This window comes from Oncorhynchus tshawytscha, unplaced genomic scaffold (assembly GCF_018296145.1).
Source record: "Oncorhynchus tshawytscha isolate Ot180627B unplaced genomic scaffold, Otsh_v2.0 Un_contig_11577_pilon_pilon, whole genome shotgun sequence".
NCBI lineage: Eukaryota > Metazoa > Chordata > Actinopteri > Salmoniformes > Salmonidae > Oncorhynchus > Oncorhynchus tshawytscha.
Window position 1 is genome coordinate 30,074 of NW_024608682.1, and position 24,927 is coordinate 55,000.

General features: G+C 45.6%; 1 protein-coding gene across 1 annotated transcript; it reads left to right on the forward strand.

The window, feature by feature from the left end:
• The first annotated feature begins 7,768 nt into the window (after positions 1–7,768).
• On the forward strand, positions 7,769–11,749 carry LOC121843717 (phosducin-like protein 3). Its single transcript, XM_042313499.1, has 6 exons — positions 7,769–7,774; positions 8,743–8,824; positions 9,073–9,386; positions 9,696–9,847; positions 10,812–11,020; positions 11,586–11,749. Exons 1-6 carry the CDS (start codon positions 7,769–7,771, stop codon positions 11,747–11,749), a joined length of 927 nt encoding a protein of 308 aa, XP_042169433.1.
• Positions 11,750–24,927: the final 13,178 nt, after the last annotated feature.

The following is a 24,927-nucleotide window of genomic DNA, read 5'->3' on the forward strand; positions in this document are numbered from 1 at the left end:
ACCCCTTCATCCACTATATATACAGGACACCCCTTCATACTCTATATATACAGGACACCCCTTCATCCACTATATATACAGGACACCCCTTCATACACTATATATACAGGACACCCCTTCATACTCTATATATACAGGACACCTCTTCAAATGAGGGGATTTGGTTATTTCTGTCACACCCGCAGTAAAATGGCCTTACTGAAGAGCTCAGTGACTTTCAACGTGGCACCGACATAGGATGCCACCTTTCCAACAAGTCAGTTTTGTAAACATTTCTGCTCTGCAAGAGCTTCCCCTGGTCAACTGTAAGTGCTGTTATTGTGAAAACGTCTAGGAGCAACAACGGCTCAGCCGCGAAGTGGTAGGCCACACGAGCTCATAGAGCGGGACCGCTCTAGGTGCTGAAGCACGTAGATAGTAAAAATCATCTGTCCTCGGTTGCAACACTCACTACCGAGTTCCAAACTGCCCCTGGAAACAACAATCAGCACAAGAACTGTTCGTCGGGAGCTTCATGAAATGTCCGAGCAGCTGCGCACACAAGCCTAAGATCACCATGCACAATGCCAAGCGCCAACTGGAGTGGTGTAAAGCTCAACGCTATTGGACTCTGGAGCAGTGGAAACGCGTTCTCTGGAGTGACGAATCACGTTTCACCATCTGGCAGTCTGACGGATAAATCTGCGTTTGGTGGATACCAGGAGAACGCTACCTGCCACAATGCATAGTGCCAACTGTAAAGTTTGGTGGAGGAGGAATAATGGTCTGGGGCTGTTTTTCATGGTTCGGGCCCCTTAGTTCCAGTGAAGGGAAATCTTAACGCTACAGCATACATTCTAGATGATTCTGTGCTTCCAACTGTGTGGCAACAGTTTGGGGAAGGCCCTTTCCTGTTTCAGCATGACAATGCCCCCCAGTGCACAAAGCGGGGTCCATACAGAAAGGATCGGTGTGGCGGGGTCCATACATGATCGGTGTGGAAGAACTTGACTGGCCTGCACAGAGCCCTGATCTCAACCCTATCGAAAACCTTTGCGATGAATTAGAACCCCGACTGCAAGTGAAGCCTAATCGCCCCAACATCAGTGCCCAACCTCACTAATGCTCTTGTGGCTGAAAGGAAGCAAGTCCCTGCAAAAATGTTCCAACATCTAGTGGAAAGCCTTCCCAGATGAGTGGAGGCTGTTATAGCAGCAAAGTGGGGACCAACTCCATATTAATTCACCAGATTTTGGAATGAGATGTTCGACGAGCAGGTGTCCACATACTTTTGGTCATGTAGTGTATATATATTTACAAAATATATATGGGGGATTGGATATATATATATGCAATATTAAAGCTGAACTTCTCCCTAAACAATAGAAAGAGGCTCAAAATGATGATTTGATTTATGTGTGTCTGTGTGTGTGTAGTGTGTGTGTGTGTGTGTGTGTGTGTGTGTGTGTGTGTGTGTGTGTGTGTGTGTGTGTGTGTGTGTGTGTGTGTGATGATTAGATTTGACACATTTGTGAAAATAGAGCGGGATCGTGCTTCAGCTAAGTGCTTTTGGGTTCATGTTGTTGTTGCTGGTGGTTTTTGTGGTCATTTTCTGGAAAGGCTCTTTAGAACTGAAATGGAAAGGAGGGAGGAGGGAGGGAGGGAGGGGGGGGGGGGAGGGGAGGGGGGGGAGGGAGGGAGGGAGGGGGAGGGAGGGAGGGAGGGGGAGGGAGGGAGGGGGTCTGGGGAGGGAGGGAGGGAGGGAGGGAGGGAGGGAGGGAGGAGGGAGGGAGGGGGTTGGGGGGAGGGGGAGGGAGGGGGGGGGAGGGAGGGAGGGGGAGGGAGGGGGAGGGAGGGAGGGAGGGGAGAGGAAAGGAGGGAGGGAGGGGGTTGGGGGGGAGGGGGGAGGGAGGGAGGGAGGGAGGAGGGAGGGAGGGGGGGTTGGGGAGGGAGGGAGGGAGGGAGGGAGGGAGGGAGGGAGGGAGGGAGAGGAGGGAGGGAGGGAGGGAGGGAGGGAGGGAGGGAGGGAGGGGGGGGAGGGAGGGAGGGAGAGAGGAGGGAGGGAGGGAGGGAGGGGGGGGAGGGAGGGAGGGAGGGAGGGAGGGAGGGAGGGAGGGAGGGAGAGGGAGGAGGGAGGGAGGGAGGGAGGGGGAGGGAGGGAGGAGAGGGAGGGAGGGAGGGAGGGGGTTGGGGAGGGAGGGAGGGAGGGAGGGAGGGAGGGAGGGAGGGAGGGAGGGAGGGGGTTGGGGAGGGAGGGAGGGAGGGAGGGAGGGGGGAGGGAGGGAGGGAGGGAGGGAGGGAGGGAGGGAGGGAGGGAGGGAGGGAGGGAGGGAGAGGAAAGGGAGGGAGGGAGGGAGGGAGGGGGTTGGGGAGGGAGGGAGGGAGGGTGTGGGGGTTGGGGAGGGAGGGAGGGAGGGAGGGAGGGAGGGGAGGGAGAGGGAGGGAGGGAGGGAGGGAGGGAGGGTTGGGGAGGGAGGGAGGGAGGGAGGGAGGGAGGGAGGGAGGGAGGGAGGGAGGGAGGGAGGGGGAGGGGGGAGGGAGGGAGGGAGGGAGGGGGAGGGGAGGGAGGGGGAGAGGGGGGAGGGAGGGAGGGAGGGGGGGGAGGGAGGGGGAGGGGGAGGGAGGGAGGGGGGGGGAGGGAGGGAGGGGAGGGAGGGGGGGGAGGGGGGGAGGGTTGGGGGGAGGGGGAGGGAGGGGGGGAGGGGGGAAGAGCAGAGGAGGGAGGGAGGGAGGGAGGGGGGGGTTGGAGAGGGAGGGAGGGAGGGCCCTATTCCCTATATACTGAACAACTTCACTTGATGTTCCCCCCAAAAAAATCCCACAAAATATCTTAAATCTTATTCTGGTGACTAGATGCTTGACTACCGTTTGACAAATGAAAATATTCTCGCTCTTTTCCGTAATAATCTCATCATTCAGGCTACCCACACATCCTATCTGCACTGTTGGAGAGCACATCCCTAAACCAGAGGAGGCACATTTGCTATTTAACACAACTGTCGGTAGAGTTGAAAATGCCATGGAAACGGATGTAACTTTCTTTAAATTTAATTTGGCACATACATTTTAGCGAATGTAAACACAGACGCTGGGAGACGAGAAGCAAGTACGGGGTGTGGATTTAATAACAAATATACATGAAAACAAACCACGAACAACGTCTGTGACATAAGACCAGGAAGATAACCACAAGGCTGACTGGGGAATGAACCTGAGGGAGAGACAGGTGGAGGGATGGAAATCATGGAAGAGATGCAGTCCAGGTGAGTCTCGTGAGGCGCAGGTGCGCGGGAACCATGGTGACAGGTGTGCGCAATAATCACCACACTGGCGACAACCCGGAAAGAAGGGGAGAGCGGGACTAAACGTGACAGAGAAAAAGTAAAATTGTTGTATGCCTTACGTCATCACGCACTACTTTTTTTATCTGCAAGGAGTCAGTTCGGTGGAAATAGCGATGGTGGGGAAAATGCGGGTATTTTCTCAATCCGGATTCTAGAATATTCGCATGAAAATGTGTCGCCAATTGGATGGGAACCTAGATAATTATAAGATTATTATGGACAAACTGCAGACAAGCATCGACCATCATGGCACCAGAATAAGACCCAAGATATTTATTGGAAAGGAGCATCAAACTCATCACCTTTTCACTTTCATCATCCTGTGAAGTTCATCATCATCGTTTATTTAATCTGTAGCCTCATTAAACTGCATGTTATCCTGAGTCGTAGCGGGAGGACCAGACACCACGTCACAGCGTGACACCACGTCACACACCACGTCACAGCGTGACTCCACGTTGAGTTCCATATGATGGTTATTATACTGTATCGATATTTACACCTTTAAAGACGTTTCCACCTCCCATTTCTCACATAATTACATTTAACCAACACGGAACAGAGCCCACCATGCATTATTATTCTTTATCAATATTTATTCCACTAGCTAACCAAAAGGAACAAGATCCCAAAATTTTGATTTATCAATATTTATTCCACTAGCATTTCTTGCATAATTAATTTTACCGGCACAAAAAAACACAAAAAAGACCCCCCCATTGTCTAGCATACTTTGTTTTTGCTGGCATTTGTAAAGTTTACAGACTAAATGTTCTGTTTCTTTCAGGCCTGTCTGACTTTCTTTTTAATCAGACATGTACACTACTTGCATAAAAAGGTTGAATGGAAACCTGGTTAGTGTCTGGTATTTCAGCTTTGTGGTATTTCAGGTCAACTGAGGACAACTGGAGTGTTGATGCTAAACCCATAGATGGGCGGCAGGTAGCCTAGTGGTTAGAGGAGACAGGTAGCCTGGTGGTTAGAGGAGGCAGGTAGCCTAGTGGTTAGAGGAGGCAGGTAGCCTAGTGGTTAGAGGAGGCAGGTAGCCTAGTGGTTAGAGGAGGCAGGTAGTCTAGTGGTTAGAGGAGGCAGGTAGCCTGGTGGTTAGAGGAGGCAGGTAGCCTAGTGGTTAGAGGAGGCAGGTAGCCTAGTGGTTAGAGGAGACAGGTAGCCTGGTGGTTAGAGGAGGCAGGTAGCCTGGTGGTTAGAGGAGGCAGGTAGTCTAGTGGTTAGAGGAGGCAGGTAGACTAGTGGTTAGAGGAGACAGGTAGCCTGGTGGTTAGAGGAGGCAGGTAGCCTGGTGGTTAGAGGAGGCAGGTAGCCTGGTGGTTAGAGGAGGCAGGTAGCCTGGTGGTTAGAGGAGACAGGTAGCCTGGTGGTTAGAGGAGGCAGGTAGCCTAGTGGTTAGAGGAGGCAGGTAGCCTAGTGGTTAGAGGAGACAGGTAGCCTGGTGGTTAGAGGAGGCAGGTAGCCTGGTGGTTAGAGGAGGCAGGTAGTCTAGTGGTTAGAGGAGGCAGGTAGACTAGTGGTTAGAGGAGACAGGTAGCCTGGTGGTTAGAGGAGGCAGGTAGCCTGGTGGTTAGAGGAGGCAGGTAGCCTGGTGGTTAGAGGAGGCAGGTAGCCTGGTGGTTAGAGGAGACAGGTAGCCTGGTGGTTAGAGGAGGCAGGTAGCCTAGTGGTTAGAGGAGACAGGTAGCCTGGTGGTTAGAGGAGGCAGGTAGACTAGTGGTTAGAGGAGGCAGGTAGCCTGGTGGTTAGAGGAGGCAGGTAGACTAGTGGTTAGAGGAGGCAGGTAGCCTAGTGGTTAGAGGAGGCAGGTAGCCTGGTGGTTAGAGGAGGCAGGTAGCCTGGTGGTTAGAGGAGGCAGGTAGCCTAGTGGTTAGAGGAGGCAGGTAGCCTGGTGGTCAGAGGAGGCAGGTAGCCTGGTGGTTAGAGGAGGCAGGTAGCCTAGTGGTTAGAGGAGGCAGGTAGCCTAGTGGTTAGAGGAGGCAGGTAGCCTGGTGGTTAGAGGAGGCAGGTAGCCTGGTGGTTAGAGGAGGCAGGTAGCCTAGTGGTTAGAGGAGACAGGTAGCCTGGTGGTTAGAGGAGGCAGGTAGCCTAGTGGTTAGAGGAGGCAGGTAGCCTGGTGGTTAGAGGAGGCAGGTAGACTAGTGGTTAGAGGAGGCAGGTAGCCTAGTGGTTAGAGGAGGCAGGTAGCCTGGTGGTTAGAGGAGGCAGGTAGCCTGGTGGTTAGAGGAGGCAGGTAGCCTAGTGGTTAGAGGAGGCAGGTAGCCTGGTGGTCAGAGGAGGCAGGTAGCCTGGTGGTTAGAGGAGGCAGGTAGCCTAGTGGTTAGAGGAGGCAGGTAGCCTAGTGGTTAGAGGAGGCAGGTAGCCTGGTGGTTAGAGGAGGCAGGTAGCCTAGTGGTTAGAGGAGGCAGGTAGCCTGGTGGTTAGAGGAGGCAGGTAGCCTAGTGGTTAGAGGAGGCAGGTAGCCTAGTGGTTAGAGGAGGCAGGTAGCCTAGTGGTTAGAGGAGGCAGGTAGCCTAGTGGTTAGAGGAGGCATGTAGCCTGGTGGTTAGAGGAGGCAGGTAGCCTAGTGGTTAGAGGAGGCAGGTAGCCTGGTGGTTAGAGGAGGCAGGTAGCCTAGTGGTTAGAGGAGGCAGGTAGTCTAATGGTTAGAGGAGGCAGGTAGCCTAGTGGTTAGAGGAGGCAGGTAGCCTAGTGGTTAGAGGAGGCAGGTAGCCTGGTGGTTAGAGGAGGCAGGTAGTCTAGTGGTTAGAGGAGGCAGGTAGTCTTGTGGTTAGAGGAGGCAGGTAGTCTGGTGGTTAGAGGAGGCAGGTAGCCTAGTGGTTAGAGGAGGCAGGTAGCCTAGTGGTTAGAGGAGGCAGGTAGTCTAGTGGTTATAGGAGGCAGGTAGTCTTGTGGTTAGAGGAGGCAGATAGTCTAGTGGTTAGAGGAGGCAGGTAGTCTAGTGGTTAGAGGAGGCAGATAGTCTAGTGGTTAGAGGAGGCAGGTAGTCTAGTGGTTAGAGGAGGCAGGTAGTCTGGTGGTTAGAGGAGGCAGGTAGTCTGGTGGTTAGAGGAGGCAGGTAGTCTAGTGGTTAGAGGAGGCAGGTAGTCTAGTGGTTAGAGGAGGCAGGTAGTCTAGTGGTTAGAGGAGGCAGGTAGCCTAGTGGTTAGAGGAGGCAGGTAGCCTAGTGGTTAGAGGAGGCAGGTACCTAGTGGTTAGAGGAGGCAGGTAGTCTAGTGGTTAGAGGAGGCAGGTAGTCTAGTGGTTAGAGGAGGCAGGTAGCCTAGTGGTTAGAGGAGGCAGGCAGCCTAGTGGTTAGAGGAGGCAGGTAGCCTAGTGGTTAGAGGAGGCAGGTAGCCTAGTGGTTAGAGGAGGCAGGTAGCCTAGTGGTTAGAGGAGGCAGGTAGCCTAGTGGTTAGGAGGAGGCAGGTAGTAGCCTAGTGGTTAGAGGAGGCAGGTAGTCTAGTGGTTAGAGGAGGCAGGTAGTCTAGTGGTTAGAGGAGGCAGGTAGTCTAGTGGTTAGAGGAGGCAGGTAGTCTAGTGGTTAGAGGAGGCAGGTAGTCTGGTGGTTAGAGGAGGCAGGGTCTAGTGGTTAGAGGAGGCAGGTAGTCTGGTGGTTAGAGGAGGCAGGTAGTGGTTAGAGGAGGCAGGTAGTCTGGTGGTTAGAGGAGGCAGGTAGTCTAGTGGTTAGAGGAGGCAGGTAGTCTAGTGGTTAGAGGAGGCAGGTAGCCTAGTGGTTAGAGGAGGCAGGTAGCCTAGTGGTTAGAGGAAGCAGGTAGTCTAGTGGTTAGAGGAGGCAGGTAGTCTAGTGGTTAGAGGAGGCAGGTAGCCTAGTGGTTAGAGGAGGCTGGTAGTCTAGTGGTTAGAGGAGGCAGGTAGTCTAGTGGTTAGAGGAGGCAGGTAGCCTAGTGGTTAGAGGAGGCAGGTAGCCTGGTGGTTAGAGGAGGCAGGTAGCCTAGTGGTTAGAGGAGGCAGGTATTCTAGTGCTTAGAGCGTTGGACTAGTAACCGAAAGGTTGCTAGATCGAATCCCCAAGCCAACAAGGTAAAAGTCTGACGATCTGCCCCTAAGTTAACCCACTGTCCCTAGGCCATCACTGACTTGCCTAGTTAAAGGTCAAATGTAATAAATAGAGGCGATGATATTACAACTAAATAGTTAACATTTATTGATCAAACCATTGAAAACGGCACTCTGTTGTCAATGGTTTTAGCGGAGCTGCGGGTCTCCTTGCCCCCTCCCCCAGCAGGCAAATTGAACGCCTCCCACCGTATTGTGACGTTGTATTGATGACGACCTATCAGAATGAGTTCTATAAACGGTTCCAGTTCCAACTCAACTCCATTATGACATCACGGTCTTCGTGTTTTGATTTGAATGTCAACTTGTATCTGTGCTGCCATGTGACTGAATGTTCATATTTCCATGCATATTGATCTGAGCATCTTTGAGGAACAATGCAGGTGAGTACTGAGTAGGCTAAATTATGATCTAACCCCCCCCCCCCTTTAAAAGCTCAATAGCTATATTCTGACAGTTTAAAAACATTATTTGTAGAGGCTGCCGCCTAATGTTTTCAGGTTTATAGTTCAATGGTACTCAATACATTTATCTGTGATACGACGAGCTCCTAAATGTGTAAACCAACATATGGGAGTGTTTTAAGATGATCCTACCATGGATCATTTAGCTACTTGATTGAGGATTTTAGGACCCCTGTAAATATTTCTAAAAAACAATATATATGTTTCTTTTTTTTGGCCTTCGCTACTTTAGCCCATAGAAATACATCTAGAGGAACACAATTTATAAATGGCAGAACACAGAGTCAAAAAATAAATCATAAAAAAATAAGGTTTTGAAGTGTCTGTCCTATATATAAGAGATATAAGAAAGCGCAGAAAGAAATACATATTTGTTTATTTTGTTGGCACAAAACTACTTCCATAAATCCGTTTTTTTTTTAATACAACTGGCACCGGGTTACCTTCAGATGAGTCCCGTGACATTTGTGGGGGTCGTAGAGAAAAACGGAGACCACCATCTTGTTCGTGAGAGTCTCCCCTTTCCATAGTGGGGTCACAAAGGATTCGGAAGCTACAGACGATTTTCGGGATGTCTCCTGAGCTGACAAACCGCATCGTAAGCTCTGCCACTTTCACCCACAGACGTGGAAGGGAGACATCGGCGAATGTGGTGGATGGAGACGCAGCCCATTCAAAAAATATGTCTCGAGATTAAACAGAAGATTTTGATAGGGACTTTTTGTAAATTATGCTAATTAGATTGACACACCGGTACGTCTCTTAAGGACGAGTCTGATTAGCCTCCTACAATGTGGCAGAAAGACGTAGTGTCAGCTTGTTTGTTTACTCTCCTTGTTTGTTTTACTGTGTTTGTTTACCTGTAAACGTGTTTGTTTACCTCCCAGCAAGCCAATGAAAACCAAGCCAGGAGAGATAGGAGCTGCTTTGAGAGCCTGACCTTATGGGACCTGAAGAGCCACAATCACAGTAGGCTGAAAGACACAGACACACACACACACACACACACACACACACAAAGACACACACACACACACACACACACACACACACACACAAAGACAGACAGACACCATGTCTGTTTGTGCGATCATGCCAACTCCCTTGTCTCTCATTGTCATGCCAGAACTGGGACCTGTGGTAATGAACCACATAGAGTTGGGTTCATTTTCTCATCCGAGACTTTTCCTCCCTCTTAGATCCTTCTCTGTGGGTAGTTAAAGACAGAGAAGAAGATGTGGAATACCAGGAGAGGAGCGAGAGTGAGGAAGGAGATGAGGGGGAGGAGGAAGAGGAAGAGTATGTATGTGTGATATTAGAAGGGTCAGAGGTTGAGGAAGATGAGGAGGAAGAGGAAGAGGAGGAGGAATACGAGGTTACATGCGTAGGGGAGTATGTGGAGGAAGATGAGTGTTTGTTAGAGGTTGTGGAGGAAGAGGAGGAAGAGGAGTGTTTGTTAGAGGTTGTGGTGAAAGAGGAGGAAGTAGAGGAGGATGAAGAAGAAAGAGTGGAGAGGTATGAGAAAGAGAAGGTAGAGGTAGAAGAAGAGGAGGAGGAGGGAGAGAATAAAGAGAAGGTAGAGGTAGAAGAAGAGGAGGAGGAGGGAGAGAATAAAGAGAAGGTAGAGGTAGAAGAAGAGGAGGAGGAGGGAGAGAATAAAGAGAAGGTAGAGGTAGAAGAAGAAGAAGAGAAGGAGGGAGAGAATAAAGAGAAGGTAGAGGTAGAAGAAGAAGAAGAGAAGGAGGGAGAGAATAAAGAGAAGGTAGAGGTAGAAGAAGAAGAAGAGGAGGAGGAGGAGGAGGAGACAGCCAACACATATCCCAGGTGTGTCCATCATCAGGGCCTGAAACTGAGTGTGAAGGGGCTGAGAGGGAGACAGACAGGAGAGGAGAAGTACGGTCGGCTCAGAGAGATCCTAGGAGACCAGTATGTCAGGGAGGTTACCTGCGCCCCTGAAGGAGATAGAGTGGTCCTCCACCTCTATCACCCTAGGTGAGATAGTTAGTTTGGACCTGAGCTGGTCTGGAGTCACTTACTGTATAAGGAGAGACATAGACATCTATTATGATTCAACTCACAGAACTGGCCTAGGATCAGTTTATACAACGCTAGTCATGTATACCGTCATAGATGACTATTAAAGCTTCAGCTCATACCGCTATCTTAAATATCTTTAGAGTCAGTTTGATGCTAAAGTAATCTCTCTCTCTCTCCCTCTTTCTCCATCTCTCTCTCTTTCTCTCTCTCTCTCCCTCTTTCTCCATCTCTCTCTCTTTCTCTCTTTCTCTCATTCTCTTTCTCTCACCCCTCTCTCTCTGTTTCCATCTCTCTCTCCCTCTTTCTCCATCTCTCTCTCTTTCTCTCTCTCTCCCTCTTTCTCCATCTCTCTCTCTTTCTCTCTCTCTCCCTCTTTCTCCATCTCTTTCTCTCTCTCTCCCTCTTTCTCCATCTCTCTCTCTCTCTCTCTCTCTCTCTCCCTCTTTCTCCATCTCTCTCTCTTTCTCTCTCTCTCTCCCTCTTTCTCCATCTCTCTCTCTTTCTCTCTCCCTCTTTCTCCATCTCTCTCTTTCTCTCTCTCTCCCTCTTTCTCCATCTCTCTCTCTTTCTCTCTCTCTCCCTCTTTCTCCATCTCTCTCTCTTTCTCTCTCTCATTCTCTTTCCACCTCCCTCTCTCTCTCTCTCTCTCTCTCTCTCTCTCCCCCCTCTCTCTCTATCTCTCTCTGTTTCCATCTCTCTCTCTACCTCCCTACCTCCTTCTCCCTCCTCTCTCTCCTTCTCTTTCCCCCTCCCTCTCTCTCTCTCTCTCTCTCTCCTCTTTCTGTCTCTCTGTCTCTCCTTTTCTCTCTTTCTCTCCCCCTATCTCTCTCTGTTTCCATCTCTCTCTCTACCTCCCTACCTCCTTCTCCCTCCTTCTCTCCCCCTCTCTCTCCCCCTCTCTCTATGTCTCTCTCTGCAGTGTACCTATGTGTTCCCTGTTGAATCACCACTTCAGTCACCTGGCCACTAAATTCCCTGAGTGCAAGTTCCTGATGATCCTCGCTGGGCAGTGTGTCCCAAACTACCCTGTCAGCCACCTCCCCACCCTGTTCATCTACGACTCAGGATGTATCATCAACTCACTGATAGGAGAGAAGGCCTGTGGAGGGAGGAACGTATTGGAAGATGGTGAGAACACACACACATATGCACACACACACACACAAATACACATGCGCACACACAAATACACACACGCACACTAACACAAATACACATGCGAGACACACACACACACACACAAATGCACATGTGCACACACACACACACATATACATGTGCACACACACAAATGCACATGCACACACACACACACACAAATGCACATGCACACACACACACAAATACACGTATGCACACACACACAAATACACATGCGCATACACACACACACACACAGACACACACACACACACACACTCAATTCAATTCAATTCAAGGGCTTTATTGGCATGGGAAACATGTGTTAACATTGCCAAAGCAAGTGAAGTAGATAATATATAAAGTGAAATAAACAATAAAAATTAACAGTAGACATTACACATACAGAAGTTTCAAAACAATAAAGACATTACAAATGTCATATTATATATATATATATACAGTGTTTTAACAATGTACAAATGGTAAAGGACTCTCTCTCTGTCTCTCGCTGTCTCTCTCTCTCTAACCTCTGACCTCTGACCCCCTGCAGAGCTGAAGTGGATGCTGGCCCAGTCGGGAGCGTTTGTGATTGACAGCTACGAGGCCTTATACCAGGAGGGCACGCCCATCACGACGCCGCGTTCGGAACAGGAACAGGAAGACTACAGCGATGACCAGTCTGATCACTATGACAACCATGGCGCCGAGGTGTAGTCATGGTTACAGGGACAAAGAGACAGCAGTGTAGACTGTGAACTCTATGACATCATGAAACATTGGTGTAAACTCTGATATAATATCCCATTCATAAATGTTGGCTACTGTTGACTCATTACTCATTAAATCTGATCCAGATCAGATTTAATACAGGTGTAGGTAGACACTCATATTGACATTACATGATGTGATCCAGATCAGATTTAATACAGGTGTAGGTAGCTACTCATATTAACTTGTTACATGATGTGATCCAGATCAGATTTAATACAGGTGTAGGTAGCTACTCATATTAACTTGTTACACGACGTGATACAGATCAGATTTAATACAGGTGTAGGTAGCCACTCATATTAACTTGTTACACAATGTGATCCAGATCAGATTTAATACAGGTGTAGGTAGCTACTCATATTCACTTCTTACACAATGTGATCCAGATCAGATTTAGTACTGGGTTAAATGTGGAAGACACATTTCAGTTGAATACATTCCGTTGGACAACAGACTAGGTATCCCCCCCTTTCCCTTTCCTAACTCATATTGAGCTAATTTGTTGTTTTATAATATGCTGTAATAAAGTATGTTATATCTTAATTTATAAACATGTCGGTCTCCAATGTTTCAGTCTGTTGCAGTTCAACATCATAGGATAGATTCTATGTCTCAGTCTGCTCCAGTTCAACATCATAGGATAGAATCTATATCAGTCTGCTGCAGTTCAACATCATAGGATAGATTCTATATCAGTCTGCTGCAGTTCAACATCATAGGATAGATTCTATATCAGTCTGCTGCAGTTCAACATCATAGGATAGATTCTATATCAGTCTGCTGCAGTTCAACATCATAGGATAGATTCTGTCTCAGTCTGCTGTTGTTCAACATCATAGGATAGATTCTATATCAGTCTGCTGCAGTTCAACATCATAGGATAGAATCTATATCAGTCTGCTCCAGTTCAACATCATAGGATAGATTCTATATCAGTCTGCTGCAGTTCAACATCATAGGATAGATTCTATATCAGTCTGCTGCAGTTCAACATCATAGGATAGATTCTGTCTCAGTCTGTTGCAGTTCAACATCATAGGATAGATTCTATATCAGTCTGCTGCAGTTCAATATCATAGGATAGATTCTATATCAGTCTGCTCCAGTTCAACATCATAGGATAGATTCTATATCAGTCTGCTGCAGTTCAATATCATAGGATAGATTCTATATCAGTCTGCTCCAGTTCAACATCATAGGATAGATTCTATATCAGTCTGCTGCAGATCAAGAAGGATAACTGTGACCAACATGCTTCACCGTAGGGATGGTGCCAGGTTTCCTCCAGACGTGACGCTTGACCTTCAGGCCAAAGAGTTCAAGCTTGGTTTAATCAGACCAGAGAATCTGTTTCTCATGGTCTGAGAATCCATCAAGTGCCTTTTGGCAAACTCCGAACAGGCTGTCATGTGCCTTTCACTGAGGAGTGGCTTCCGTCAGACCACTCTACCATAAATGTCTGATTGGTGGAGTGCTGCAAAGATTGTTGTGATTCTGAAAGGTTCTCCCATCTCCTCAGAGGAACTCTGGAGCTCTGTCAGAGTGACCATCGGGTTCTTGGTCACTTCCTGACCAAGGCCCTTCTCTCCCGATTGGCCAGGCAGCCAGCTCTGAAGGGTGTTGGTGGTTCCAAACTTCACCATTTAACAATGGAGGCCACTGTGTTCTTGGGGACCTTCAATGCTGCAGAAATGTTTTCTCAACCTTCCCCAGATCTGTGCCTCGACACAATCCTGTCTCAGAGGTCTATGCACAATTCCTTCGATCTCATGGCTTGGTTTTGGCTCTGACATGCACTGTCAACTGTGGGACCTTATAAAGACAGGTGTGTGCCTTTCCAAGTCATGTCCAATCAATTGAATTTACCACAGGTGGACTCCAAGTTGTAGAAACATCTCAAGGGTGATCAATGGAAACAGGATGCACCTGAGGATCAAGGGTGCGGAAACAGTTCCAAACAGGATGCAGCTGAGCTCAATTTAGAGTCTCACAGCAAAGGGTCTGAATACTTATGTAAATAAGATATTTCAGTTTTTAAAAAATTGAAAATGGGTTTTATTGAATCCATTTTAGAATACGGCTGAATCCATTCCGAAGGCACTGTAAATATCTAATTTACCAAAGGTATTCACACCCCTGAGTCAATACACCCCTGAGTCAATACACCCCTGAGTCGATAGACCCCCGAGTCGATACACCCCTGAGTCAACACACCCCGAGTCAATACACCCCTGAGTCAATACACCCCTGAGTCAATACACCCCTGAGTCAATACACCCCTGAGTCAACACACCCCTGAGTCAACACCCCTGAGTCAATACACCCCGATACACCCCTGAGTCAACACACCCCGAGTCAATACACCCCTGAGTCGATACACCCCTGAGTCAACACACCCCTGAGTCGATTGACCCCTGAGTCAATACACCCCTGAGTCAATACACCCGAGTCGATACACCCCTGAGTCAACACACACCCCTGAGTCAATACACCCCTGAGTCAATACACCCCTGAGTCAATACACCCCTGAGTCGTCACCCCTGAGTCGATACACCCTGAGTCGATACACCCCTGAGTCGATACACCCCTGAGTCGATACACCCCTGAGTCGATACACCCCTGAGTCGATACACCCCTGAGTCAATACACCCCTGAGTCAATACACCCCTGAGTCAACACACCCCTGAGTTGATAGACCCCTGAGTCGATACACCCCTGAGTCGATACACCCCTGAGTCGATACACCCCTGAGTCGATACACCCCTGAGTCGATACACCCCTGAGTCGATACACCCCTGAGTCAACACACCCCTGAGTCAATACACCCCTGAGTCGATACACCCCTGAGTCAACACACCCCTGAGTCGATTGACCCCTGAGTCAATACACCCCTGAGTCAATACACCGAGTCGATACACCCCTGAGTCAACACACCCCTGAGTCGACACACCCCTGAGTCAATACACCCTGAGTCGACACACCCCTGAGTCGATACACCCCTGAGTCGATACACCCCTGAGTCGATACACCCTGAGTCGATACACCCCTGAGTCGATACACCCCTGAGTCACACCCCTGAGTCAATACACCCCTGAGTCGAGTCAATACACCCCTGAGTCGATACACCCCTGAGTCAACACACCCCTGAGTCGATTGACCCTGAGTCAATACACCCCTGAGTCGATACACACCCCTGAGTCAACACACCCCTAGTCAATACACCCCTGAGTCGACACACCCCTGAGTCAATACACCCCTGAGTCGATACACCCTGAGTCGATACACCCCTGAGTCGATACACCCCTGAGTCGATACACCCCTGAGTCGATACACCCCTGAGTCGATACACCCCTGAGTCAATACACCCCTGAGTCAATACACCCCTGAGTCAATACACCCCTGAGTCAACACACCCCTGAGTTGATAGACCCCTGAGTCGATACACCCCTGAGTCGATAGACCCCTGAGTCGATACACCCCTGAGTCAATACACCCCTGAGTCGATAGACCCCTGAGTTAATACACCCCTGAGTCAATACACCCCTGAGACGATTTTAAGTCAAAACTGTAACTAGGCCACTTAGGAACATTCACTGTCGTCTTGGTAACCAACTCCAGTGTACATGTGGCCTAGTGTTCTAGGTTATTGTCTTGCTGAAAGGTGAATTTGTCTCCCAGTGTCTGTTGGACTGCAGACTGAACCAGGTTTTGCGCTACGATTTTGTTTGTGCTACCACCATGCTAGCCCAATCACAAGGCATTGTTTTAAAATAGCCTAGCTGTGGAGTATGTGTTGCCCAATCACAAAGCATTGTTTTAAAATAGCCTAGCTGTGGAGTATGTGTTGCCCAATCACAAAGCATTGTTTTAAAATAGCCTAGCTGTGGAGTATGTGTTGCCCAATCACAAGGCATTGTTTTAAAATAGCCTCGCTGTGGAGTATGTGTTGCCCAATCACAAGGCATAGTTTTAAAATAGCCTAGCTGTGGAGTATGTGTTGCCCAATCACAAGGCATTGTTTTAAAATAGCCTAGCTGTGGAGTATGTGTTGCCCAATCACAAGGCATTGTTCTAAAATAGCCTCGCTGTGGAGTATGTGTTGCCCAATCACAAGGCATTGTTTTAAAATAGCCTAGCTGTGGAGTATGTGTTGCCCAATCACAAAGCATTGTTTTAAAATAGCCTAGCTGTGGAGTATGTGTTGCCCAATCACAAAGCATTGTTTTAAAATAGCCTAGCTGTGGAGTATGTGTTGCCCAATCACAAAGCATTGTTTTAAAATAGCCTAGCTGTGGAGTATGTGTTGCCCAATCACAAGGCATTGTTTTAAAATAGCCTCGCTGTGGAGTATGTGTTGCCCAATCACAAGGCATTGTTCTAAAATAGCCTCGCTGTGGAGTATGTGTTGCCCAATCACAAGTGAACAGCATGCAGACAGAACAGGCCTTTCACATAATTTCAAATACAATCGCAGGAAAACACAGGTTGTAAAGCAAATGGCTCCTGCTGAAAAGATAATATTCGAATCTGTCTGCTCTAGGCTACCAAAATATTTGATTAATTTCCAAATATTGTTTTAGACAGACTTTTGGCACGAGCTCATCGGCCACCACCAGTGACTGAGCTGTGCGTCATTGGGTGAAACCGGAAAGAATTTTAATGACGATCATTTCCTCCTGATATGGTAGTCTACAATATGTCTCCACAAACCTAGACCTAGGCTATTGATGGATTCATGACAAGTTCGTTTTCATTTATCTCAGATGGTCAGTTTGTCAGTGTCAAAGTACCCTGTCATTTCGATCATATGTGTGGAATTAAAAAATATTTTTGCCAAAGTCTCCAGTCATGTAAAATTGCATGAAATGCGTTTACGTAAGCAAAAACAAACGTCCCAAGGCTACTAAACTATTTCCTCATGTGTGTAACTTCTGTAAAGTGCCTCGACTATGTTGCTCTATGCTCCTACTACGCATTTGCGATGATATACACGCAATGCTTCATTATAAAGGTGATTATTTTCCTCTTGCTTTCCGGGAAGCATTGGGAGTCAACATGGGCCAGCATTCCTGTGGAAACGCTTTCGACACCTTGCAGAGTCCACGCCCAGACGAATTGAAGCTATTCCGAACACTCACCACGGATACAGTATTAAACGTGTACGACAGGGGGACCTCGCACCATTTTCTGAGTTAATGCGTCACGGACATCCAGAGCCTGTGATTGGACGATACAGGGGAAACCCTCTTCCTGAACAGTTCCTCGATTACAGTGATAGAAACCTGTTGTTGCTCTAGAAATATCAGCATCATATATAGACTATGTGAACGTATCATATATATATATATAGACTATGTGAACGTATATATATATATATATATAGACTATGGGAACGTATCATATATATATATATATATATAGACTATGTGAACGTATCATATATATATATATATATATAGACTATGTGAACGTATCATATATATATATATATAGACTATGTGAACGTATCATATATATATATATATATATATAGACTATGTGAACGTATCATATATATATATAGATATATATATATAGACTATGTGAACGTATCATATATATATATATATAGACTATGTGAACGTATCATATATATATATATAGACTATGTGAACGTATCATATATATATATATATAGACTATGTGAACGTATATATATATATATATATATATATATAGACTATGTGACGTACGTATCATATATATATATATATATAGACTATGTGAACGTATCATATATATATATAGACTATGTGAACGTATCATATATATATATATATATAGACTATGTGAACGTATCATATATATATATATAGGTTATGTATATATATATATATATATAGACTATGTGAACGTATCATATATATATATATATATATATATAGACTATGGGAACGTATCATATATATATATATATATATATATATATATAGATATATATATATATATATATATATATATAGACTATGTGAACGTATCATATATATATATATATAGACTATGTGAACGTATCATATATATAAATTACCCTAGGATAAATCACAGTGAGTTTGCAACGGTGGAACTGCGATTCTGTGAAGTGGGAAAATGAAACAATTTTTTTATTTAACCTTTAGTCTATTTAACTATAACCTACTTCCATGCAGTGAATCATCATGACCCATGACATTCACAATGCACCGAGGGGTTGAGAAATGTAAAGAAAGTAGCAATGAAATTCTTGCTGTGATTGTTTTGTGTTTTTACGTCTATAAATAGCCTATCATACAAATACAGTAGGCTGCGAATCATAGGCCTATCAGTTCCCCATTGCATTATCATATTTCACACTTTGTTTCACAACCAGGTCATTTATAAAGCAAAAAAACAAACTACTTTTCAAACTGCCGTATTCATAAAATAGCCCCGAAGCACCCATAATATCCTGTTTTTGTCGCTGTTGACTTGTTGCCTTGCTCTGCTTTTGCAGTACCTCTTACTGTACTTGCCAAATAGTGCTCCCTGTATTCTCTATTGCGCATGACTGAATGGCAGAATATGAAGTAGAAGCCTGTTTTTCTCCGAGCTCGAGTCCAACCCCCCCCCGAATCAACCTCTGAAAAACAAAAACGCGGAGCCATTAAATCAACCAAAAAAATTGGGGCAGGTAAGATGTTAAAACATACAGTTATATAACGTTAAATATCTTGTTGTAACGGGGAAGTCGCTCAGCGGAGAGGTGTACAAATGTATTTTTAGCCCACGGAAGCGAACCGAAGACTGCAGATGGGGCTTTGGAACCGTTTCCGCACGCTCGGGACACGACAAGGCCCACTGACCCACATTCGAGAGAGAGCGCTGTGTGAGTGGGCGAGCGTGTGAATGTGTGCTTATGTGTGTGTGTGCGCGTCTGCTGCGAAATGTTTTTGTCATCGCTATCTCCTGCGGCATGACTATCTATTTGATGTTCCCGTTTCCGAGGAAATTGTAACAATTTCGAACGTAGAATCGCTACATTGTTGAAGATGCGCTGCTAGGCTAGCTTTAACTAACACTGTGTCAATGTCAATAGTTGCGTGACAGCTTGGCTGGACTCGGGTACCCGCCAGGCTTTTGACATATGTCGCTCTTGGTGATTGATTGAGACGTCGTTAGAATGTCACTCTACATTTTGGAAGTCAGTTCAGGGTTCTAAGAATGGATCCCCGTCGTCGGAATTCTAAGAAAATGGTCCACTGTTTTACCTGGGCAGGTTTTTCTGGTTGGAGGATATATTTTTCAGTTATATAACGCGAACACCTGTGGCTCTTTAGCAAAGGTTTTAGTTATACAACATCCACCGCGCGTATCCGTTTTTCTGCGGATTAGATGTCATTTATAACGATCTTCGAAAGATGTATGATTGGATCATTGCCCAAATGTAGGATTTTTTATTATTTATTTATTTGGCCTTTCATTTAACTTGGCAAGTCAGTTAAGAACACATTCTTCTGACGGCCTAGGAACGGTGGGTTAACTGCCTTGTTCAGGGGCAGAACAACATATTTTCACCTTGTCAGCTCGGCGAAAACAACCTTTCGGTTACTAGCCCAACGCACTAACCACTAAACTACCTGCCGCGCCATGAATCACTGAATTGACTGTCACTTCCAAACAGAAGACAACTGCATTGGTATCCATTTTTTTTTTGAATGTAACTTTAATTGTCTCTTTATAATATTAAGGAACACCTAACGTTACAAGACTCACTACTCATGTTGACAGTAGGCTGCAAATCATAGGCCTATCAGTTCCCCCATCGCATTATCATATTTCATACACAGCAATTCCACATCCCAAAGCTACACCATGAGGTTACAGTGTAAGATCTTTCAGATACAAAGACACAACTGACTGGAATCATTTACCTAATAGAAATCGGGGCATTTAAAATCACAATCTAAGAAAACCTTTTTTCAAATGTTAAAGAACAAACTGTTTTTGTTTTTTAAACGAATAGACACATCACCATGTGAACATCTTTGTCAGTATGTATATATTATAGGTAGGGTGAATTACAGGTAGTGTGAATTATAGGTAGTGTGAATTATAGGTAGTGTGAATTATAGGTAGTGTGAATTATAGGTAGGGTGAATTATAGGTAGTGTGAATTATAGGTAGGGTGAATTATAGGTAGGGTGAATTATAGGTAGGGTGAATTATAGGTAGGGTGAATTATAGGTAGGGTGAATTATAGGTAGTGTGAATTATAGGTAGGGTGAATTATAGGTAGGTGTGAATTATAGGTAGGGTGAATTATAGGTAGGGTGAATTACAGGTAGGGTGAATTATAGGTAGGGTGAATTATAGGTAGTGTGAATTACAGGTAGTGTGAATTATAGGTAGGGTGAATTACAGGTAGGGTGAATTATAGGTAGGGTGAATTATAGGTAGGGTGAATTACAGGTAGTGTGAATTATAGGTAGGGTGAATTATAGGTAGGGTGAATTATAGGTAGTGTGAATTATAGGTAGGGTGAATTACAGGTAGTGTGAATTATAGGTAGTGTGAATTATAGGTAGGGTGAATTATAGGTAGTGTGAATTACAGGTAGGGTGAATTATAGGTAGGGTGAATTATAGGTAGGGTGAATTATAGGTAGGGTGAATTATAGGTAGGGTGAATTATAGGTAGGGTGAATTATAGGTAGGGTGAATTACAGGTAGGGTGAATTATAGGTAGGGTGAATTATAGGTAGGGTGAATTACAGGTAGGGTGAATTATAGGTAGGGTGAATTATAGGTAGGGTGAATTATAGGTAGGGTGAATTAGGTAGTGAATTAGGGTGAATTATAGGTAGGTGAATTACAGGTAGTGAATTAGGGGTGAATTAGGTAGGTAGGGTGAATTATAGGTAGGGTGAATTATAGGTAGGGTGAATTATAGGTAGGGTGAATTATAGGTAGGGTGAATTATAATTATTAGGTAGGGTGAATTATAGGTAGGGTGAATTATAGGTAGGAAGGGTGAATTACAGGTAGGGTGAATTACAGGTAGGGTGAATTTAGGTAGGTAGGGGTGAATTATAGGTAGGGTGAATTATAGGTAGGGTGAATTATTAGGTAGGGTGAATTATAGGTAGGGTGAATTATAGGTAGGGTGAATTATAGGTAGGGTGAATTATAGGTAGGGTGAATTATAGGTAGGTGAATTACAGGAAGGGTGAAGGTAGGGTGAATTACAGGTAGGGGTGTGAATTAATTATAGGTAGGGTGAATTACAGGTAGGGTGAATTACAGGTAGGGTGACTTACAGGTAGGGTGAATTCTAGGTAGGGTGAATTTAGGTAGGTAAATTACAGGTAGGGTGAATTACAGGAATTATAGGATGAATTACAGTGAATTATTTTAACTGAGTTACAGATCATATAAGGAAATCAGTCAATTGAAATACATTCATTAAGCCCTAATCTATGGATTTTACATGACTGAGAATACAGATATGAATCTGTTGGTCACAGATACCTTGAAAAAAAAGGAAGGGGCGTGAATCAGAAAACCAGTCCGTTTCTGGTGTGACCACCATGTGCCTCACGCAGCGCGACTCTTCTCCTTCGGATAAAGTTGATCAGACTGTTGATGTTTTGTGGCCTGTGTGTTGTTGCCCCACTCTTCAATGGTTGTGTGAAGTTGGCGGATATTGGCGGGAACTGGAACACTGTCGTACACGTCAAACTAGAGCATCCAAACATGTTATTGGCGGGAACTGGAACACTGTCGTACACGTCAAACTAGAGCATCCAAACATGTTCATTTGGGTAACATGTCTGGTGAGTGTACAGGCCATGGAAGTATTGGGACATTTTCATCTTCCGGGAATTGTGTACAGATCGTTGCGACATGGGCCCGCGCATTATCATGCTGAAACATGAGGTGATGACGGCGGATGAATGACGCAACAATTTGATATCTTTATTTGTATTTTACCTTTATTTAACCAGGCAAGTCAGTTAAGAACAAATTCTTATTTACAATGACGGCCTACCCCCGGTCAAACACTAGCACGGACGACGCTGGGCCAATTGTGCGCCGATCCTACGGGACTCCCAATCACGGCCGGTTGTGATACAGCCAATGATCGAACCAATGAACCAATGATCTCTAGCACTGAGATGTAAGTGCCTTTAAAATTTGAGAGAAATACGTTTTTTTTTTTTGTGCGTATGGAAAATGTCTGGGATCTTTTATTTCAGCTCTTGAAACATGTGACCAACACTTTACACATTGCGTTTATATTTTGGTTCAGTGTTACTATAACGATATACAGCAGCAGTGCCATCTCCTGATTTGAGTTAAATCAAGGGCTTGATTGAATCCATCTTTGAACCAGGTGGTTGCCCTCGTGTTTGAACCAGGTGGCTGCCCTCGTGTTTGAACCAGGTGGCTGCCCTCGTGTTTGAACCAGGTGGCTGCCCTCGTGTTTGAACCAGGTGGCTGCCCTCGTGTTTGAACCAGGTGGCTGCCCTCGTGTTTGAACCAGGTGGCTGCCCTCGTGTTTGAACCAGGTGGCTGCCCTCGTGTTTGAACCAGGTGGCTGCCCTCGTGTTTGAACCAGGTGGCTGCCCGTGTTTGAACCAGGTGGCTGCCCTCGTGTTTGAACCAGGTGGCTGCCCTCGTGTTTGAACCAGGTGGCTGCCCTCGTGTTTGAACCAGGTGGCTGCCCTCGTGGCTGCCCTCGTGGTTGAACCAGGTGGCTGCCCTCGTGTTTGAACCAGGTGGCTGCCCTCGTGTTTGAACCAGGTGGCTGCCCTCGTGTTTGAACCAGGTGGCTGCCCTCGTGTTTGAACCAGGTGGCTGCCCTCGTGTTTGAACCAGGTGGCTGCCCTCGTGTTTGAACCAGGTGGCTGCCCTCGTGCTACTCGAGCTGCTCGTGTCTGTGTAGCAGGAGAATTAGTTTCACCCTCTAGATATGTTTCCCTGCTATCAAATGTCTGATGTATGTTTTTAGTATTATGTCTGACGTTTAAATGTGTGTTGGTTTCCTCTGCGAGGGTTCACGTTTCACATTTATAATACAATTTAAATGTGTTTTTATAAAGCAAATTTTTATCTCAATAGTTGTGACAAAGTGTTTTTCAGACACCCAGCTTAAAACCCCCAATTTTCACTTTTAAATTAAAAAAAAGATGTCTGTCGTAAATGTTCAATGGGATCTCCCTGGTAGAGTGAATGGACCAATGGGATCTCCCTGGTAGAGTGAAGGGACCAATGGGATCTCCCTGGTAGAGTGAAGGGACCAATGGGATCTCCTGGTAGAGTGAAGGGACCAATGGGATCTCCCTGGTAGAGTGAAGGGACCAATGGGATCTCCCTGGTAGAGTGAAGGGACCAATGGGATCTCTCTGGTAGAGTGAATGGACCAATGGGATCTCTCTGGTAGAGTGAATGGACCAATGGGATCTCTCTGGTAGAGTGAATGGACCAATGGGATCTCCCTGGTAGAGTGAATGGACCAATGGGATCTCCCTGGTAGAGTGAATGGACCAATGGGATCTCCCTGGTAGAGTGAATGGACCAATGGGATCTCCCTGGTAGAGTGAATGGACCAATGGGATCTCCCTGGTAGAGTGAATGGACCAATGGGATCTCCCTGGTAGAGTGAAGGGACCAATGGGATCTCCCTGGTAGAGTGAAGGGACCAATGGGATCGAGAGATGTTATGTCAGATGATGAATAGAGATGTTATGTCAGATGATGAACAGACATGTTATGTCAGATGATGAATAGAGATGTTATGTCAGATGATGAACAGACATGTTATGTCAGATGATGAACAGACATGTTATGTCAGATGATGAACAGAGATGTTATGTCAGATGATGAACAGACATGTTATGTCAGATGATGAACAGAGATGTTATGTCAGATGACGAACAGAGATGTTATGTCAGATGATGAACAGAGATGTTATGTCAGATGATGAATAGAGATGTTATGTCAGATGATGAACAGAGATGTTATGTCAGATGATGAACAGAGATGTTATGTCAGATGATGAACAGAGATGTTATGTCAGATGATGAACAGAGATGTTATGTCAGATGATGAACAGAGATGTTATGTCAGATGATGAATAGAGAGATGTTATGTCAGATGATGAATAGAGAGATGTTATGTCAGATGATGAATAGAGAGATGTTATGTCAGATGATGAACAGAGATGTTATGTCAGATGACGAATAGAGATGTTATGTCAGATGATGAATAGAGATGTTATGTCAGATGATGAACAGAGATGTTATGTCAGATGATGAACAGAGATGTTATGTCAGATGATGAATAGAGAGATGTTATGTCAGATGATGAATAGAGAGATGTTATGTCAGATGATGAATAGAGAGATGTTATGTCAGATGATGAATAGAGAGATGTTATGTCAGATGACGAACAGAGATGTTATGTCAGATGACGAACAGAGATGTTATGTCAGATGACGAACAGAGATGTTATGTCAGATGACGAACAGAGATGTTATGTCAGATGACGAACAGAGATGTTATGTCAGATGACGAACAGAGATGTTATGTCAGATGATGAACAGAGATTTGTTATGTCAGATGATGAACAGAGATGTTATGTCAGATGATGAATAGAGAGATGTTATGTCAGATGATGAATAGAGAGATGTTATGTCAGATGATGAACAGAGATGTTATGTCAGATGATGAATAGAGAGATGTTATGTCAGATGATGAACAGAGATGTTATGTCAGATGATGAACAGAGATGTTATGTCAGATGATGAACAGAGATGTTATGTCAGATGATCAGAGATGTTATGTCAGATGATGAACAGAGATGTTATGTCAGATGATGAATAGAGAGATGTTATGTCAGATGATGAAGAGAGATGTTATGTCAGATGATGAATAGAGAGATGTTATGTCAGATGATGAATAGAGAGATGTTATGTCAGATGATGAACAGAGATGTTATGTCAGATGATGAACAGAGATGTTATGTCAGATGATGAATAGAGAGATGTTATGTCAGATGATGAATAGAGATGTTATGTCAGATGATGAATAGAGAGATGTTATGTCAGATGATGAACAGAGATGTTAT

Coding starts and splice junctions, on each gene's coding strand:
- LOC121843717 (XM_042313499.1), top strand. Junction 8,825..9,072: donor CCTGAAGAGCCACAATCACA/GTAGGCTGAAAG, acceptor CTCTGTGGGTAG/TTAAAGACAGAGAAGAAGAT. Junction 11,021..11,585: donor GAGGAACGTATTGGAAGATG/GTGAGAACACAC, acceptor GACCCCCTGCAG/AGCTGAAGTGGATGCTGGCC.